The sequence below is a fragment of the Accipiter gentilis genome, chromosome W (genome assembly GCF_929443795.1).
Source record: "Accipiter gentilis chromosome W, bAccGen1.1, whole genome shotgun sequence".
Classification (NCBI taxonomy): Eukaryota; Metazoa; Chordata; class Aves; order Accipitriformes; family Accipitridae; genus Astur; species Astur gentilis.
This window is the reverse complement of record NC_064918.1, coordinates 28,438,507-28,459,670: the sequence shown is the minus strand read 5'-3', so window position 1 is coordinate 28,459,670 and position 21,164 is coordinate 28,438,507. Positions and strand designations below refer to the sequence as shown.

The 21,164-nt window shown below is 46.1% G+C and overlaps 1 protein-coding gene across 1 annotated transcript in view; it reads left to right on the top strand.

Annotated features, from left to right (window-relative positions):
• The first annotated feature begins 8,493 nt into the window (after positions 1–8,493).
• LOC126035576 (kinesin-like protein KIF2A) overlaps positions 8,494–21,164 on the top strand; it is an 80,536-nt gene continuing 67,865 nt past the window's right edge. The window contains exon 1 of the mRNA XM_049794217.1: positions 8,494–8,688. Coding sequence (XP_049650174.1) covers positions 8,625–8,688 — 64 coding nt within the window. The 5' untranslated portion in view covers positions 8,494–8,624. The remainder of the gene's footprint in view (positions 8,689–21,164) is intronic.

The following is a 21,164-nucleotide window of genomic DNA, read 5'->3' as shown; positions in this document are numbered from 1 at the left end:
AGGAAGGATAATTTTAAACATGTGGTGGCTTCATCATATTAGGAACTGCCCTCAGAGGAGAAACCCAAGGGACAATGTTTAACAAAGTGTCTCACCTGAAGTACAGGAATCATTACAGGGAAACAAAGAACATGAAGTGTGTTTTGGTTTTTTATTTAAGTTGTATAAGGGCAGTCATGAGGTGAGGATGGATGGATGCTGTTGATAGCATGGCCTTACTTGGACTGAAGAGCTGCTGGAAGGTTGGGGAGCTAGTATGAAGCATGCTTCTAAGCTGCTCTGCTTGGCACACGGGAGCCTTATGAGCAGATATTAGGTAGATAAAGCTATTACATTAAAACTTCAAGGCAGCTCAGTCACCATCTGGTGCCAAATAGGCGCATGTGTGTGTTTGTAAGTCGGGGACAGGGCAGAGAGGCCTGCACAGGCGGCCCGCAGCTGGGACGAGCTTCTCCCGGCCCAGGCCCGAGCGAGTGGGGAGGCGGCCCCAGGGTAGCGGTGTAATGAACGGGTTAACTTTGTTCATGAAATCGCACATGGGGGTAGAGACATTCTCCACAAATACCCCTAAAAGTCTTACTGCTAATCTTGACCTTTGGTCCGTGTATTTTAGATAAAAGTTGTAGCCCTTGTTCAAAGCAGAATAGAATCAATTCAGCTAATGGTGCTAAAACAACAAATATGATAATTTACTTACATACTAATCGGGAAGGGGGAAGACACACATTGTGAAAAAACCCAAGTGCTTAAATGTTGCGTAAAAGTCACGAGGAAAATAACAAATATAATTTACTAGATAAGGGGATTAACTCTACCACGACTACATATCTCCACAACAAAAGACATTCTACATCAAAAAGACACTTCCCCTTGAGAAGATGGACCGAATCCGCCCAATAATGAACCTACACAAACAAAGGAAAAAAAAGAGAGAAACAAGACAAGGTGAAGATTGACAAGGGAGGGGTGCATAAACTGTATAAAAGGAATGTAACTATAACAGAAAGTTGCGAGCTTGTGGCGGAGCACTGCCTCCCCGGCCGCCCAGCGCTGTTTTGCTCTTTTATCGCTTGCTAATAAATTCGACCTTTTTTATTCACTACAAATTGGCTCCTCCAATTTGTCACAAGCGTCTATAACAAATTTGGTGCCGTGACTCGGATCCAGGTTCTTTGGTGCGGGCCTTCGCAAGCGGGGAGGCGCCCTATCCCTGGATAGCCCCGTCTTGAGAAGGTGCTGCCACCACACCCTGGACCCACGAACCCCTTTAAATTACGATAACTGAGCAAAGGAACCTGCAGGACCCCTTAAATTTTGTGCACGAAGACCAAGCGAAGACCCCAGGAGCGGGTGAGTATATAAGTTGTGAGCCGTTTGGTTGGGGTGGTTATCCCGAGGTGCGACTGTGTGAGAGGTCTCTCTGAGATCACACGAGTGCGGACCCTCCAGTAGTGCAGTTCTCGTAGCCCGCGAGGGAGCGAGTCACGACCGAGGGGAAGTGAGTGTGTGTGTGGATAAGGGCACCTCGGAAGATGGGACAGAGGAAAAGCAAGTCCTCTGGACCCATGGGGATGGGGAAGAAAGATAAGTTACCAGACATACCCCCAGATAGTCCCCTAGGCCTGATGATAAGATATTGGGACAGTTCACCAAAGAGAAAGGAAAAATCTAAGGAGAAGATGATTAATTATTGTATTGAGAATTGGGGTGGGAAACCTCTCAGCAATCCTCATGTATTCTGGCCCGTGTTCAGGTCTTCTGAGGATTGGATAGGTCAAGCTCTGAATGTATATGTGAACCAAAAAGAACCTTTTAGTTTAGAAGAAAGTGAATATGCCAGCCTCTGGATAATATCCTCGGCTAGAAATTATATTTTTGCCTTAACCGAAAAGAAAAAGACGAAGAGACCCCCACGCGAACAGTGGGCCCCAACTAACCAACCCTCCCCACCCCCGTATGTCCCGGCTCCGAATCCCCCGCCATCCCCGAATCCATCACCCTCTCCATCCCCACCCCGAATATATCCACAATTACCCACTCACCCAACCCCTTCTGCCCCGGTAAAAACAGAGGGGATGAAAAATCAAAATAGGACTCAGAAAGACCAAAAAAATGACACATTTATTGCCCCTAAGAGAAGTTGCCATGGGGGGAAATCAAGGTGGAGTAGGATTTGTATCGGTACCCATAAATTCTGGGGACGTCCGAGAATTTAAGAAGGAAATGAGAAGTTTACTTGAGGACCCTCTAAGGGTCTCTGAAAGACTAAATCAATTTTTAGACCCTAGTGTTTACACCTGGGATAAAATTCAGGCTATCTTAAGAATACTCTTCACATCTGAAGAAAGGGATATGATTAGGAGATCAGGGATGAGACACTGGGACCAAAGACATCAACATAGGCCCCAGGGAGATGTGAAATAGCCCCTACAGAAACCAAGTTGGAACCGTCAGGTTGCGGGAGATAGACAGAGTGTGAGTGATTTGAAAGACATGGTGATTTGAAGAGTGCGGGAAACGGTTCCCGGAGGTCAGGATGTAAATGGAGCCTTCGGTGAGTGTCAGAGGGGATATGAAGCTCTGACTGACTAGCTGGAAAGGTTGGAGAGAGGTTTGCAGTTGTGTTCTGGAGTTAGCCCTGGTGCAGCCGTGGGTCAAGCCCTGCTGAGGACACGGTTTGTGGCTGGATCGTAAGTGGACATAAGAGAGAAATTAGAGAAGTTAAAAGACTGGCAGGACAAAGGGTTAAATGAGTTGTTGAGAGAGACTCAGAGGGTTTATGTACCTGGAGATGAGGAAAGCGGATTGGACTGGAAAGTAGAGAAGCAGGAGTTGAATGCTATTGTTGTGAGAAGAGAGGGCACTTGAAGCAGAGTTGTGGAAGGAAACAGTAGGATGAACAAATGTTTGGAAGTGAATGGGGGGGTCAGGGGCTCTGCTTATTGGGGACTGGAACATCTACGGAGCCCCGAGTGGAATTGAAGTTGAGTCCCCAACGGGAGGGAGTGCAGTTTTTGGTGGATGCAGGGGCCGAAGGATCCACCGTTCAAGGGCTGCCCTCCGGCTACACCCTTGCTGGGAACACCGTGAATATTATAGGTGCAAAAGGGAAACCTCTTGAGGCCCTTGGTGATTTACTCTGGCTCCCTGGGGCGGAATACGGTTTGTTAAGAAGGGGTTTGGTTTTGAAACTGAACTTGAGCGTTTAGGGCCAGGGAGAGGAGTCCGGCTCCGTGCGGTCGCGGTGGAGCCGGCGCTGCAGTGGCAGCGGACAACGTCCTTTGTTGCAGCAGCAGCGGCAGCAGCGGCGGCGGCAGCGGCGGCGGCAGCGGCGGCAGCGGCGGCAGCGGCAGCCCCCCCCCGCCCCCGGCAACGGCCGCCGCCTCTCCTCGCGCCGCGGGGCTGTGATGAAAGTCAACTCTGTAAACAGCCAAAGAGAGTGGGGCTTTCTGTGCGACTGCTGTATCGCTATCGATGACAACAATTAAGACGGACTGTGCTACCACAAGGGTTCACAGAGTCACCAAATCTATTTGGACAAACTTTAGAGAAAATTTTACAAGAATTCATTTCTACCCAGAGAAGTCAAGTTATTACATTATGTAGATGATCTATTAATAACAGGAGAAACTAAAGAAGGAACCCAAGAAACGACTATGAAATTGTAAAACCCCCACAAACTAAAAAGAAAATTCGACAAATATTGGGATTACTAAGATATTGTAAACCATGACTTAAAAACTACAGTGAAAAGGTGAAATTAACTAATAACCAACTTAAATAGTCTACAAAAGATGATCAAAAATTACAGAAAATAAAAAGGGCATTAATACAGACACCTGTAGTAAGCCTCACAAAAAAAAAAAAAAAAAAAAAAAAAGAAGAATCAGAGAAAATAATTTGTCAAATAGAGAGACCCAGGAAACAGCCATGAGGACTCAGATCACCAAAAGTAACATAGTAATCTTCTTTATGTTCCTATATAATAGTTCTAAGAGTAAAATATGTTACTCTGCTGTAAAACTTCTGTGACAAGGAATTGTGTTTTGCCTCTGAATATTTAAAGTTGCCAATAAACTATTCCTGTTGGCAGGTTAATAAGAATATAAACACTATACAGTCCTGTGTTAATACCTAATTGTGTTTATAGGCAAAATTCAAAGACTTTACTAAACTATCTGAAAAGTAATACTCATTTCAAGTTGTTAAAAATGTATAACTTTTAAACTAGTTACTTGCTTCTTACTTGATTTGAAAAAGGACTGTAAGCGATTAAGGTAAAAACCAATTCATATGGCTGTTATAGGTTGTCTCACAGGTATTTATAACAGCATCTTTTTTCAAATACTTTGATAGTTGTTGTAGTACATATTTTAAAAATATTTCATTAAATTTATTAACTTAAGCCAAATGAAAATTTATATATACACAAAACTACTTAACTTGTCAATAATGAATGTGAAACAGTGTCTATTAAAGAGTTACTTATGGAATATTGAAACTATTGATTCAGATAGAGGCCCACATTTCGTTTCCAAAGTAGTAAAAGAAACTCTAGCCCCCTTTGGAACTAAATGGGAGTTCCATACCACTTGGCATCCACAAAGCTCCGGGAAAGTCGAACGAATGAATGGAGAAATAAAGAAACAATTAACTAAGTTAATGATAGAAACCAAAATGTCATGGGTAAAATGCTTGCCAATTGCTTTATTAAATATTCGGACTCAGCCCCGAGCGGATACTGGAATTTCCCCATTTGAAATGTTATATGGCATGCCCTATGATATGGAATGCCCAGTCAATTACCCTACTTTAGATGAAGATAGTATTAACCCTTATATTGTTCAGCTGATGAAAAGGAGAGAGCGATTGCGGAAGAAGGGAATGGTGGTACAGAGGCCACCCCTAGATATATCCATACATTCAGTAAAGCCAGGTGATATGGTATTAATCAGAGCCTGGAAAGAATCCTCTCTCACTCCTAGGTGGGAGGGGCCCTTTCTTGTTTTGCTTACCACAGAAACTGCTATCCGGACTGCAGAACGAGGATGGACGCATGCCTCGCGAATTAAAGGACCTTTACCCGGAGATCAGTGGGAAGTAGCAAAGACTTCAGAGGACTTAAAACTAGTGTTAAGGAAGAAAAAGGAGCTGCATGAATGAAGGAATCCTTTTGGAAGAATGGTAAAGCCTAGTTAATACCAGTGGTTCCAGGTATCCCCTGAAGATAATTTACAGGTGGTGAACTTTGCTCCCTGACGTACAGAACGGATACCTCATCAAACCGGCGGAACTGATATATATATATATATATATTAACAGGAACTCCTCAGTACTTACCTTTCTGTTGTGGAGACTTACGTCCCTAGACCACCGGGATATTTTAACAGGATTCCGTGTTTAAAACATAGTAACCACAACCATTGGAGTTGGGTGTTTTATAACTGTGTAAGGTACAGTCAGAAATTATATTGTAGCTCTAGAAGGAGATATTATTATTGTATGAAGTGTCAAGAGTACCAATTCCCCCGTGGAGACCAATTGAATAGAGTAAAAATCAATAGACTAATTTGTGGGTGGGAATTATTAGTACCCGAAACCTGGGAAGTATATGAGAACGATTGGCCTAAAACTATAAGGCGGGGTGCTATCAGATTCGCGTGGAATCGAGCTAGACATATCACTAGAATGGTTTCTGCTCTTAAATAAAATTTGTGTAAGGAATGCTGGTGGACACACTGTGGTAACAGCCACCCATTCAAGGACGGCTGTACACAGTGTACCCAAAGGAGAAGGGGACTAAAACACGTCCGCCTTATAGGGTTGGGGGGGGGTAGCTACAGGAAATCCCTAACCAACCCAAAGCTCCTATGACCCTGAGTCCTGCAAGTGTCTTTACCATTTCCCAGGTAATATAAAATATTCTGCACAGTTCCTGAGAAGGAGCTAAATCCTATAAAGGCCTTGCAGGTGGAAAACGCGCCCTTAAGAAATATGACTGCTGCCGAGAAGATGAGAAACCTCGCTGCTCCAGGCACCGGAGTAGGCGAAGTAGGCAGAGGCGTATGGAAAAGGGAATGTGAGTACACCGTGAGCTCATTGGCGGGTAATGGCGAGAAACAGACACTTCGAGAGGGGGAATGGACTCTGGGAACCCAACCGGGTATGTCCTGGCAAAGAGATAACCGGGAATTGACATTGACACCTATTGGTATTCCTTGGGGAACTCCACCAACAATCCGTATTTGGATGATGTTGCTATGGTATTTTGTTGGTATTGTTGGTATGGTATTTGCTTGTTGGGCCTACGGCATCTGGCAATATCAGCCATCAACCCTTCAAATGGTCACTAATACAATTAGAACACTCAGTTGTCATACAAAACAGAATTACCCCAGGTGCTCCCTCTTTTACGGCCCACTTAAGTTCCCTAGTAAAATCATACCATGGATGGGCCCCCATGGATGAGAGTACTCGAAAATATACAGTTCAGCATAAAGCCTTTTATATGTGTCCAGCTAACAATCCAGGGAAAAAATATTGCAATCGCCCAGCTGAATATTACTGTGCATATTGGGGCTGTGAAACAGTAACATCAGAATGGGCACCGGGGGGGGAAAAGACCAATTTTTAACTGTGGGATGGGGACCGTCGGGATGTCAAAAACCCACCTATGGGCCTCAAGGTTCGGTCCGGGGAGGCACATGTTGGCATATTTATCTTAACATTTCGAAACCTGAAGATCTAGGATGGACTATAGGGAGAACTTGGGGAATCAGGTTTTGAGAACCAGGCACGGATACAGGGGGAATAATTTTAATAAGAAAAGAGCCGGTACCCAATAAACCCTCTGTTGTAGGACCGAATCCGGTCATAGCAGAGAAAGAAGATAGTAACAGTATTGCACATACTGTCACAATCTTTCCTAACATAAACGTCACTGAAAATAACACCCCGGGCGTATCAACAAAAATCAAACCCTTGACTCTCGCACCCGGAGTCAGCCCATTGTGGGATATGCTTCAAGCCAGTTATCGAGTATTGAATGCCACCTACCCTAATATAACTGAGCATTGTTGGTTATGCTATAACATTCGACCACCCTTTTATGAAGCTATTGGGGTGGACAGTAGATTTAAGAAGGCCAACGGAACAAATCCAGCTCAGTGCTTGTGGAATAAAGAATCTAGACGTAAGCAAGAGATAACAATGTATCGGGAAAAGGAAAGTGTATAGAACAATGGCCAAGCTACGGGAGGGGTTAGAAAAACGAAAAAAAACCTGGGAAGCACAACAGAGCTGGTATGAGTCTATGTTTAATTATTTACCCTGGTTAACCACCCTATTATCAACTATTACAGGACCTCTTATTTTATTGATCTTATTTTTAACTTTTGGACCATGCATTTTCAATAAGTTGATCGCTATTGTTAAGGGGCGTTTGGAAACTACACACTTAATGCTACTACGAAAGCAATATGAACAAATCAGGGACGGAGGAATTACTCCTATCCTCGAGCGGACAAAAGAAGCATTGGATCGATTTAATGAACAAAATCACGATAAAATAGAAAAGGGGGGATTGTAATGAACGGGTTAACTTTGTTCATGAAATCGCACATGGGGGTAGAGACATTCTCCACAAATACCCCTAAAAGTCTTACTGCTAATCTTGACCTTTGGTCCGTGTATTTTAGATAAAAGTTGTAGCCCTTGTTCAAAGCAGAATAGAATCAATTCAGCTAATGGTGCTAAAACAACAAATATGATAATTTACTTACATACTAATCGGGAAGGGGGAAGACACACATTGTGAAAAAACCCAAGTGCTTAAATGTTGCGTAAAAGTCACGAGGAAAATAACAAATATAATTTACTAGATAAGGGGATTAACTCTACCACGACTACATATCTCCACAACAAAAGACATTCTACATCAAAAAGACACTTCCCCTTGAGAAGATGGACCGAATCCGCCCAATAATGAACCTACACGAGCAAAGAAAAAAAAGGGAGAAACAAGACAAGGTGAAGATTGACAAGGGGGGGGGGGGCATAAACTGTATAAAAGGAATGTAACTATAACAGAAAGTTGCGAGCTTTTGGCGGAGCACTGCCTCCCCGGCCGCCCAGCGCTGTTTTGCTCTTTTATCGCTTGCTAATAAATTCGACCTTTTTTATTCACTACAAATTGGCTCCTCCAATTTGTCACAAGCGTCTATAACAGCGGGGGCGCCCATCTTGTGCCAGCCCCACCGAGGTGCCGCGGAGGACGCGGACGACTGCAGCAGCGCTTTTGTCCCCCCCTCCCCCATGAGCCAGTCCTGCCGTGACGCCGCAGCGAGCCGCACAGGCGCAGCAGCTCCTAGCGCTTGTTGTATCCGGTCGGTCGGCCCCTTCCTCCCTCTCCTTCCTTCCTTCCTTCCTTCCTTCCTTCCTTCCTTCCTTCCTTCCTTCCTTCCTTCCTTCCTTCCTTCCTTCCTCCCTCCCTCCCTCCCTCCCTCCCTCCCTCCCTCCCTCCCTCCGGAGTCATTGCGGTCGGTGCTGCCATCGTCGCCGCCCTCCCTGCCCCCTGTGCGCCCGGCCGGCAGCGCCTCCGATGTCCCTGGTTGCCCCGTGAAGCGATGGCAGCGGCCAACTTCGTCAAGATCCAGACAGGGATCTACGTGGAGATCGAGCGCAGCGATGGTAAGTGAGGCAGGGGCGGCCTCAGCCCCTGGCCGGGCGCCTCCACCGCCCCGGTGCGCGGCGTGGGGGGGTGGGGAGTGGGCTGCGCGCGGGGCCCATTGTGTGCGCGGGGCCGGGAAGTAGCCGGGCCTGGCACGCGCTGCGGTTGTCAGGGGAGCGCTCGCGCTTTGCGGCGGAGGGCGGTTGCGCGGGGCGCGAGCGGCCGTGGCGGCGGCCGCCGCTGGGCACGGGCAGGCTGCAGTAGGGCGGGGAGGCGGAGGCGGCGGGGTGGGGGGCTGAAATGGGGGGGAGAAGGGCGACGTGATTGTGAGGGGGATGAAGCAGGGATGGGATGGGCTCATGGGGGAGGGGAAAACGGGACAAGTGTGGGGTGAGCAACAAGACGTGCGGGGTGGCTGTGGATGGGGTTGATGAGGTGATTTGTGGGGGGAGAGGGGCGTGGGTGGGGAGGAAAGCCTGGGGAGGTGGGAGGGCCTTAGGGTTGGGGATGAGGTGATGGAAGGAGGAAAGGCCTTCAATGCAAAGTAATAACTTCTTGTTTGCTCTGGCATATGAGCCGTGTTCTGAAAAAAATGACATAACAGTATGCTCTGACTGAAATGATAATAATAATAAAATGACAATAATAATACTAAAAGAATTGGAATATACAAAACGAGTGATGCACAATGCAATTACTCACCACTCACCGACCGATGCCCAGTTAGTTCCTGAGCAGCGATCCACCCCCCCCCGGCCAACTCCCCCCAGTTTATATACTAGTATCCTGGTTTCAGCTGGGATAGAGTTAATTTTCTTTCTAGTAGCTGGTATAGTGTTATGTCTTGGATTCAGTATGAGAAGAATGTTGATAACATTGATGTTTTCAGTTGTTGCCAAGTAGTGTTTAGACTAAAAGTCAAGGATTTTCCAGCTTCTCATGCCCAGCCAGCGAGAAGGCTGGAGGAGAACAAGAAGTTAGGAGGGGACACAGCTGGGCATGAGAGGCTATTTAGGGAAAGCAGATCAGCCTTGTCACTGTCTGCAGTCTCATGCCTTTGTCTTTCCCCAGTATCCAGAATTATATTTGGGATATTAGAAGTACAACTCTGTGTAGTCTTATTAAATATCCATTTATAGACCTATTGTCTGTGAATTTATTGAATACCTTTCTGACTGTGGGAAAATAACAGAAGATTGGTGAGGATTGTAAACATGCTCAAGTGACTTGCAGCTGGGGTGTAGAAAAACACATATCATACTAATCATTGTTTAGTCTTGTGTGTTTGACAAGTAGAACATCTGTGTTTAGATAACATAGGCCTGTGACAGACTTAGAGGTACCCTATCAAACATGCTTGAGATTCCTGCCCTGCTGTGGGAAAGATCAAAGCACAGTGGTAAACTACCCCTGTGTGAATCCCTGATATACAGGTGAAAACAGCAGGTTTGGTGATCCTCTAGTGACATGCGGAAAACAGACTCCACAATCAGTAAGATTGTAAAGTAGGTATGTTCATTCAACGCTGGGCGGCACAGGGGCTAGTCCCACCAAAGTTGTGCGCGCGCGACTCGGCAGTTCGCCTCAAGTTTATAGTCAGGTATTGCATATTTACAATACGCCTATACATATGCATGACCTATCCCTGCTTCATATTAAAATTAGCTCCAAGAGGTCATTTCCATAGTCCCCTCCCAACAGCGCCTGTGCAGGGCCTCTTTATGGTGGTCGTCTGGTGGTCACAGAGATGAAGATAGATGACTCCGTCACCGCTAGTAACCTTTTTCCTTGCGCAGGCTCAGTGATTTCTTGGTATTCACCCAAGCCGCAAGACCAGTCTTAGCTGGCTCTTGGGGCCAGCTCCTGCTTCTTATCAAGGACTGTCTTTACCTCATTGGCTGGTTCTTGGGACCAGCTCTTCTTATCAAGGACTGTCTCTACCTCAGCTAATTTCAACAATGTAAGCACTAAACATAATCTTTCACCCCCCTTTATTATGTCTACTGAGATTCTTTTGACTCCCCTTCTCTCAGTACCCCCTTTTCTAGAAAATAGTAAATTCTTTTACTATATTTAATCCTAGTACTTCTAACACATTATTTCCCTATCTAGCATCCTCTCAAAGTATTTGTTGGTCTCGAGTTTTCGTCGTAACTGATTCTTTTTCCATTCACTGTAAGAGTCGCCTTTACTCTTACAGCACAAAAGGCCACATCGAACCACTATGCAAAGGACCACAGACAAGAGAATGATGATTATTATAGTGACAAACAATTACTTTAACCATGTCAAATTTGGCAACCAGGAGGTTAGTTTTTCTAATATGCCTGTCAAGCCCCAAGAAGTGTCATCTTGGGAAACTTCATGTAGTATTTTAGTCCTTTCCCATATCTCCTCAAGATCTGTTTCAATTTGTTGGTTTTGATTGATATAGGTACAGCAAGTTTGGTTTATAACTACACATAAGCCCCCTTCTTTTGCTAAAAGCATGCCCAATCCCATTCTATTTTGGAGTACTACTTAGGGATTGTATTTCCAGTTGCAGCCCTCGAATTGCATCAATTGTAGCACTTTCTATAATCTCTAATGTAGCAGATATATTCACGATAGCTTTCTCCAACTCGCTTACCCATAAAGAGGGGATTAACCATTGGACAGAACTATGGTACCCAGTACCTCGAATAACTAGTGGGTTTTCAGCCCGTTTTACACGGAGCCAGGGTGTAGGGTTTAGGGATTAATCCGTGCGGGGCCCGGATGACGGAACACCAATGTGATGATTAAAGTCGCCAGTTTATTGAGCTTAGCTAATCATTTTTATACAATTCTCTAAGTTGTTGAGAGACTTTGATTGGCTACTACATGCAAGCACTTGGTGTCCACACGCACAAGCATAAGCGGTGATTGGTTACATCGGTACTGTCCACGCGCACAAGCATAAGCGGTGATTGGTTACATCGGTACTGTCCACGCGCACAAACATAAGACATAATTGGTTGTGTTAATTAGAGCATACAAGACTTGTCTTAGTCCAATTGGTCAAGATAAGCCCCTGAATTGAGGTTGTTTGTGCCAAGTTCCCTTTATCGTGGAATGTGCACCTGTGTTTTCCTAATTGGGATCTTTCTTCTTCTGTCTTCTTATTTATTCTGTTGTATTGGTTTTGTTTGGCAAGGTTTTGGTAGCGGGGGCGGTTTACAGGGGTGGCTTCTGTAAGAAACTGCTGGAAGCTTCCCCTGTGTTCGAGAGAGAGCGAGCCCATATTAGCCGGCTCTGAGACGGACCCGCCGCCGGCCAAGGCCGAGCCAATCAGTGATAGTGGTAACGCCTCTGTGATAACATTTTTAAGAAGGAAAAAAAGTTGGGACGGAGAGAAACTGCCGCCGGAGTGAGGAGTGAGAACATGTAAGAGAAACAAGCCTGTGGACACCAAGGTCAGTGAAGAAGGAGGGGGAGGAGATGCTCCAGGCGCCGGAGCGAAGATTCCCCTGCAGCCCGTGGTGAAGACCCTGGTGAGGCAGGCTGTCCCCCTGCAGTACAGGGAGGTCCACGGTGGAGCAGATATCCACCTGTAGCCCGTGGAGGACCCCACGCCGGAGCAGGTGGGTTCCCGAAGGAGGCTGTGACCCCGTGAGAACCCCGCGCTGGAGCAGGCTCCTGGCAGGACCTGCGGATCTGTGGAGAGAGGAGCCCACGGAGCAGGCTTTCTGGCAGGACTTGTGACCCCGTGGGGGACCCGCGCTGGAGCAGTGTGCTCCTGAAGGACTGCACACCGTGGAATGGACCCATGCTGGAGCAGTTCGTGAAGAACTGCAGCCCGTGGGAATGGCCCACGTTGGAGGAGTTCGTGGAGGACTGTCTCCCGTGGGTGGGACCCCACGCTGGAGCAGGGGAAGAGTGTGATCAGCCCTCGTCCTGAGGAGGTGAAGCGGCAGAAAATAACGTGTGATGACCATAAACCCCATCCCTGTCCCCTTGTGCCGCTGGGGGGGCTTGGTGGTGAAATCCGGGAGGGTAGTTGTGCCCGGGAAGAACTGAGGGGTGGTGGGAAGGTGTTCTGAGATTTCATTTTACTTCTCATTACCGTGCTCTGGTTGATTTGTAATAAATTGAGTTAATTTTGCAAATTGAGTCTGTTTTGCCCGTGACGGTAATAGTGAATGATCTCTCCTGTCCTTATCTCGACCCGCGAGCCTTTTGTTATATTTTCTCTCCCCTATCCAGCTGAGGATGGGGGAGTGATAGAACGGCTTTGGTGGGCACCTGGTGTTGAGCCAGGGTTAACCCATCACATCTGTTCAAGGCCTTCTAAAGGCACCTGGAACAATCTTGTGACCATGAGCTATTTTCAGGTCCAATAACTAACTTCCATATAACTGAACCCTACATCTCCCCCTCTCTCACTTTTTTTTTTTTTTTTTTTTTGATAGTATATTGCTGTCTTGTTCCGCAAACTTAGCCCAGCAATCAGTAGGTGTCAGTTTTATGTGGGTGTCCCTACGGAGGCAACTATGGTTTTGCTGCACACCAGCCTGATGCTCTTCGGAAAATCCCGGTATTTATACATTTTCAGAGGAATGGATTTTAGCACACGTGGCCAGCGGGTGCCAAAATCCACCTCAATTGAAAACCTATGACTCATGCACTCGCTGGCCAGGCGCACTGCACAAGTCATAGTTATCTTATCAATTCGTTCATGGGCTTTGTGATGCGGCCGTAATGCACTGAGAATTTTAATCTGTTATGTTAGCTAAGATGACCTACGCATTAGTTTTTGGCTGAGGTGGAATTCGTATTGCCGCACCATCTGTGATGCTTCAGGTGATGATGGTCGCATAAATCAAACGGAAGTCCATCAGGGGCTTGCACCTGTGAAAACATAAGCATAATCTCGCCCTGAGGTTATTAATGAAAAATGGACTGTCCCATCGCCCTATTTCTAGATTCTTAACTAAGTCTATGACCTTACTTCTAATTTCAGTTTTAACTAACTGTTTAGCAAAATTATTTTTTTTTTTTTTTTTTTTGTTAATGAATGACTACATATCAGGTATCTTAAAACTACTTCCACACTCGGCTTCTGTGAGTAATGTTTCGCCGAGGACTGATTAACATTAAACTATATATATATTTACTTATTCTCTACAGCACTTATTCTAAACTGCTTAGCCTCTATACAATTAGTTATAGGTTAGTAGGTTAGTTGATTAGGATTAGTTGAATGTCTGTTACAGTGGTTAAAAAAAAATATTTTTTTTTTTTTTTTTGATGATTTACTCTCTTTTCTACCCACTCGCACTAAAATACATATTCAAAAACGATATCATACTCCATGTTTTTTACACGCATTCTTAATCTCCACATTGACTGCCGGTCTCCGTCGTGATTTGTCTAGTCGGTCTATCTAGGGCTTCAGGACCTGCTGACGTCTCCGCTGCCTCTTGCTCTTCTGAGTTGTCTGTGGCATCTGGTCGCTCAATCCACGGCTTGACCCATTTCGCCGGTATCCAATGGGGTTGTTCGTTACCTGTGGAAACACAAGCATACCCTCTTCCCCACGTAAATAATTTGCAAGGTCCTTGCCACTGCTGTAAAACCGGATCGAATACTGAAACTTGCGGCTGATTTTTATCAACATTTTTGTTCCCACACATATGCCTATTAATTGGGATCTGATCCTCAGTACCACGTGGCTGTAGCCAATTCAAAACATACAGTGCTTTACTTATTAACTCTTGGGGAGTACAGTGCCGCATATCTTCCCCCGTTTTTAAAATGTTTAAACGATCCTTTAAGGTCTGATGTGCACGTTCAACAATAGCTTGACCAGTGGAATTGTGGGGTACGCCAAAATTATGAGCTACCCCCCACATCTGTAAAAATGTTTCTAATGACTGTGCGCGATATCCCGGGCCATTGTCTGCTTTAATTTCTGTTGGCACTCCCATGGCGGCAAATGCTGCCAAAAGGTGCTTAATTACGGCTTTAGCATTGGTTGATATATGAACAGTAGCCCACATAAGGTTTGAATATGTGTCAATAGATACATGAATAAATTTATATCTCCCAAAACTGGGATATTCCGTAACATCTGTTTGCCAAATTTGCAATGGTGATAATCCCCGGGGGTTCACCCCCTGTGGTTGTAAGTTTGGAATATTCGCGCAGTCTGGGCAAGCAGCAAGAATAGCTCTGGTTTGCTGCAATGGAAGATTAAATTGTTTACTCAGCGCTTTTGCCGACTGATGATAAAATTTATGGGATAGCAGTGCTTGTCCAAACAAATCAGGTTTGCGTGTATTAAAATAGATGTTTGCATTGGCTACTACCAGTTGATCCGCGCGCGCATTACCTCCCACAATGAATCCCGGCAGCGTTGTATGGCTACGAACATGATCGATAAAAAATAAGTCTGTCCATTCTTCTAGTAACATCCATAATTTTAAAAGTGTCATAAACAGCTGCTTATTGTTTACAGTTTTTAGTAGGGACCTATGCATACGTTTGACTATCCCCATGACATATTGAGAATCTGAAATAATGTTGACAGGTGTTTTATCCCAGTTTTTAAAAACAGAGCATACGGCTAATAGCTCGAGCACTTGTACTGACCCCTCTGACAGAATGACTTCGGATTTCCAGGATCCGTCCTGTAAATATACAAATCCTGCTTTACCTGTCTTGCTGCTAGCATCAGTAAAAACGGTAATGGCTTCCAGCAGCTTATTGCTGCAGATAGAGTGCAGTTCCATTGTTAACATTGTTTTAAATAATGGGTGGGGGGGGTAGTGATTATCTACTTCCCCCTTGAAGTCCAGCAGAGCTACTGCAAGGCAGTCATTTTTCGTCATGGCATTACTCACAATATCAAGTGATACAGGTAAAATGATTTTGTCCATTTGCTTCCCTGAAATTTGTATCGTCCTTACCCCTGCTTTTTGAATGCACATCCCCAGAGCTTCAATTCTAGTGACTACCGTTTTTGACATGCTAGCAGGCAAGAATATCCATTCTAGTATTACCAATGGGTTTTGTTTTTGCTCCTCATCCCACTGACCCAGAATTCCCGCAACTTCCTTGTCTGAGTTATATACATACAAATTTATGGGCAAATCAGGGATATATCTGCCAGACATAGATGATGTGATTTTCTGCTCAATTGCTGTCAAGGCTTGCTGCCCGGGCGCACTTAGATGTAGTACAGAAGTTAGGGTATTGCTGCCCCGCAATAAGTCCAACAGTGGTTGTAAGTCTGTATTGGTGATACCACAATAAGGCCGGATCCACTGCAGGTCTCCGACAAGTTTTTGTACATCATGTACATTTCGTATGTCTTTGTGTAGCGATAGCTTTTGGGGGCGTACAGAGGCTTCCGCAACCTGCAAACCCAGATATTTCCAGGGTGCTGTCAGCTGAACCTTTTCTGGGGCTATGACTAAACCAAATGCCCCAAGGTATAACGTCAGGTCAGCTAACACTTGTTCAGGTGAAAGTTGTTGTGCACAGACTAGCAGGTCATCCATGTAATGATATATCAGAGCCTCCTTCCATTTCTTGCGAAATGGCTCGAGAGCGATGTCAACAAACCATTGACATATAGTCGGTGAATTTTTCATGCCTTGTGGCAAAACGACCCAGTGATACCTCTTAGCCGGCGCATGCCGATTTACAGTCGGGACGGTAAAAGCAAATTTCTCACAGTCATCTGGGTGTAACGGAATTGTAAAAAAACAGTCTTTAAGGTCAACAACAATTAAAGGCCAGTCTCTGGGGAGCATAGTAGGGGTTGGAATACCAGGTTGTAGGGATCCCATATCTTGTATTACTTTGTTCACTGCACGCAAGTCCTGCAGCAAACGCCACTTACCCGACTTTTTCAAGATGGTAAATACGGGAGTGTTCCACGGGCTTGTGGAAGGAACCAAATGTCCTGCTTCCATCTGTTCAGCCACGAGTCGCTCTAAAACAGCGACCTTTTCTGTTACCAGCGGCCATTGATCAACCCAAATGGGTCTGTCCGTTAGCCATTTTAATTTTAGGGTTGGTCACTTGTCAATGGCTGCTTCTAAAAATGCGTGGTCAATCTAACCCCCCATTGCGCCAAAGCGTCCCAACCCAAAAGCCACACGGTAGTATTCAAAACATAAGGCCTTACATGTGCCGTCCTCTTGTCTTCACAGTCCTCAATCGTTATGAAATTTACGCTAATTTGTGTGGAACTCTGGCCTCCAATACCTGTTACCACGGTGCTGACATTTTGTAATTCCCAGCCCTCGAACCACTCTTCCTTTGGAACTATGGTCACATCAGACCCTGTGTCGAGGAGCATACGTTTACCGAGCAGAGATTTTCCCAAAGGTCCATATAGATTGAATTGACGAACGGGTTTGGCAGATCCAATTATTTCTGTGAAGGCCACGAATGGGGTGTCATTAGATCCGAATCCCCCACCCCCTCGTTCGGCGTCTCTGACACAGGGGACGCTAGCCCTGAAGGGCACTAATTGAGCAATTCGGGTCCCAGCCATAATGGTTACAGGAGGAACAAACACTTTCACCATAATCGAAATAGTTCCTGTGAAGTCAGCATCAATAACTCCAGGCAAGACGAATATTCCTTGTTTAGAAACAGAAGAGCGTCCCAAAAGCAATGCACTTAGTCCAAGACCCAAAGGCCCAGTAGCATTCGATGGAACAACATGAACTTTGTCATCAGTTATTGTCGTGTCAGCAGCAACGGCCAGGTCGACTCCTGCGCTTCCTTTGGTGGCTGCCTTAAGTTTTAAGAGACAACCGGGTACTCCATCACCCCCGTCTGAGAGGCACTTGATGTCTTGGCGCCCCTCATCTTGGCGCTCGTTATCCCGTTTCCCTGATTGCTGAATGTTAATGGTGTTCCGTCTTTCTTAGACTTTGACCGACAGTCGCTGGCCTTGTGTCCGAACTTGTCACACCTCTCACAGACTCCAGGAAAGTTGGATCGGCTGCTGTTAGTCTGTGTTGGCACAGATCGAGGCTGTGTTGTAATACGTTGGGGGCACGCGCGTCTCAAATGCCCTGGTTGACCACACTGATGACACGCGGGGGGGTCTTTGTGTGGACCGTAGTCTCCCTTCCCCTGTCGCACCATCGGTTGCAATGCTACCGCGAGTGCAGCAGCGTGAGCTTCAGCATGTATTTTAGCTTTTTCTTGTTCCTGTATCAGAGGCAAGCGATTACAAGCCTCTATAATATCCACTAACGTAGCTGTACGTGGAAGTGACGCAATGATTTGCCTGCATTTCATATTCGCGTTTTGAATAGCTAAATCCTTTCCGACCGCAGCTTTCGCTTCGGGGGTTAAAGTGGGCGATGCATCAACAGCAGCTTTCAAACGGTCAAGAAATTTCATATACGGTTCCTCTTCCCCTTGCATGATTTGAGAATAGGGTGGAACCGGCTTACCCACTTGCGGCACCTCTGAAATAGCTTCCAGAGCTAGTTGTTGTGCCAATTGTAAAACCTCTGGTCTTAATGCAGCCTGAACAGGACCAGTAGCAAACTGTCCCGTGCTGAGTAACATATCAATACTGACAAACGCAAGTGGATTTTGTGCCCCAGCATCTAAATTTCTCACCTGGGCTTCCTCTGCTTTCTGCCTCCACCGATCGTGAAACAGCAACCTCTGAGTTGGTTCGAAGAACATCTCCACCAAAACCTTTATATCCGCGGGCACTAAGGTTTGTGCCTTGAAAAATTGTTGTATCATTTGTTGTACGTACTTATTGTCTATTCCATATTGCATGATGGCCTTTTGCAGTTCTCGAACTGTTTTCCAGTCCAGAGGCGCCCATTGTCGTTTCCCTCCTGGTTCAGTGAACATGGGAAATGAGCTGATAGTGGGTGGCAGTATGACTCCTTCTATAGTGGCTTGTTCGATAATCCCGCGCCAGCGTTGTCCCGGCGAAAAAGACGGATCGCTGGGTGGTGGTGGTGGGGGTCCTGCCCGGGCTGGTTCTGTGTTTCGTGAGGGCGGGTCTGTTAGCCGTCGCATTCCTTTGTATCTATCCTCGTATCTCCCTTCAGACCCTTTCCCCTCATCGGGCATTAATTTCCCCTTTGGTACACACAGATCAATCAGATCCCGCGTTTTGTCCCTGGGGGATTTTTCTTCCCCATTGCCCACCACTTTAGCAAAAGAATCCATACTCTCTATGATCGCAGTTGCTGCTTTCTCATATGACTTTCTCGTCAACGGCTGCCCACTTTTACCCCCGTCTCTTTTCCGCATTTCCTTTAACAATTCTAGCATTGTCTTTTTTTGTTCTAATATTAGAGTAGTCAAGTCCTTGTCTGTATCATCAGAAGCGGTACATAGCTGGTTTTGAGCTTCCCCAGTATTCTCTAAGTCCTCTGGGGCCCCCCAATCATCAGTGTCCATGGGCAGAGGAACATCCTCCGCTCGTAACGGCGGCTGACTCAACTTTTCCGGCAAAGGATTTATCACCGCCTGTTCCTCGGGTGTTAATGGGGCCATAGGAACATCGGCGTTATTTCCCTTCCCCCAAAAATTCAGCTCTTCTATGGGAAAAGCTGCAACCGGTGTTTTCTGTTCCTCTAACGGCGGTGCCGTTGGCAGCAGGGGGGGCTCCGATGTTCCGTATACTGTCTCCGCTGCCGGACAGCATGCTAGCGGAGCAGGAGCATTAATGTTTCGAATTTCTGTCGCTATAGCATGTTTTAGTGCATCCTGAGCAGCAGTTTCTGATGTTATTTGCTGCATCATTTGGAGACACTTTTTCCAATGTGCTGCCAGACGTGCAGCTATTTTATTTCCTTCTTGTACAGAGTCCCATATTTCCTTTCCTAAATTCTCCCAAATAGACAATGAAAAGAGGGCCTCAGAGTCTTTAAAAAATCCTCTTCTTTGGCCCCACTGTAACAAGTCCTCTAACTGATCCTTTTTAATATCTATTTTTGTTTCTTCAGTCAGCCTCATAAATGTCTTTATGGCTGCTTTTTCTTTCGCAGATACTGCGTTACCCATGCCGCCCTTTTTATCAACGTAAGCTTACGATTTTACCTGCTTTTCCCAAGCAGTGTCCTGCCTCTCTCGAGCAGTGCCGGTGCTGTCTTTCAAGCCACCGTGGTCCGCGGCAATTCCCCCGCCTTTTCAGTAGCGTTGCCTCTTGTTCCTCTTCGGATCACATCGGAGGTCGCCAAATGTAGGGTTTAGGGATTAATCCGTGCGGGGCCCGGACGACGGAACACCAATGTGATGATTAAAGTCGCCAGTTTATTGAGCTTAGCTAATCATTTTTATACAATTCTCTAAGTTGGTGAGAGACTTTGATTGGCTACTACATGCAAGCACTTGGTGTCCACACGCACAAGCATAAGCGGTGATTGGTTACATCGGTACTGTCCACGCGCATAAGCGGTGATTGGTTACATCGGTACTGTCCACGCGCACAAACATAAGACATAATTGGTTGTGTTAATTAGAGCATACAAGACTTGTCTTAGTCCAATTGGTCAAGATAAGCCCCTGAATTGAGGTTGTTTGTGCCAAGTTCCCTTTATCGTGGAATGTGCACCTGTGTTTTCCTAATTGGGATCTTTCTTCTTCTATCTTCTTATTTATTCTGTTCAAGGCCTTCTAAAGGCGCCTGGAACAATCTTGTGACCATGAGCTATTTTCAGGTCCAATAACTAACTTCCATATAACTGAACCCTACAGGTACCCTCCTCCCATACGGGGACTATGCTGCACACCAGACGTCTCTGTGCGATTTACCAGCTGCCCCGGCCCGTATTTTACAGGCTCCCCTTGTAAAACATACCGTTTGGTCCGCGGCTCCGCAGGAGCGTGTTGTCTGGTCCCGTGGTGAGCGGCTGGCAGCGGAGGCTCCTCCGAGGAAAGTGCTCAGGGCGTGCCGAGGGGCGTCTGCTCTGCAGTCGGTCCCGCAGCCGAGCAGAGAGTCTCCTGGCTGGCTCGCCAAACTGACGTGTGGAAAACAGACTCCACAATCAGTAAGATTGTAAAGTAGGTATGTTCATTCAGCACTGGGCGGCACGGGGGGTAGTCCCACCAAAGTCGTGCGCGCTCGACTCGGCAGTTCGCCTCAAGTTTATACAGTCAGGTATTACATATTTACAATACGCCTATACATATGCATGACCTATCCCCGCTTCATATTAAAATTAGCTCCAAGAGGTCATTTCCATAGTCCCCTCCCAACAGCGCCTGCGCAGGGCCTCTTTATGGCGGTCGTCTGGTGGTTGCAGAGATGAAGATAGATGACTCCTCTTCATCACCGCTAGTAACCTTTTTCCTTGCGCAGGCTCAGTGATTTCTTGGTATTCACCCAAGCCGCAAGACCAGCCTTAGCTGGCTCTTGGGGCCTGCTCCTGCTTCTTATCAAGGACTGTCTTTACCTCATTGGCTGGTTCTTGGCACCAGCTCTTCTTATCAAGGACTGTCTCTACCTCAGCTAATTTCAACAATGTAAGCACTA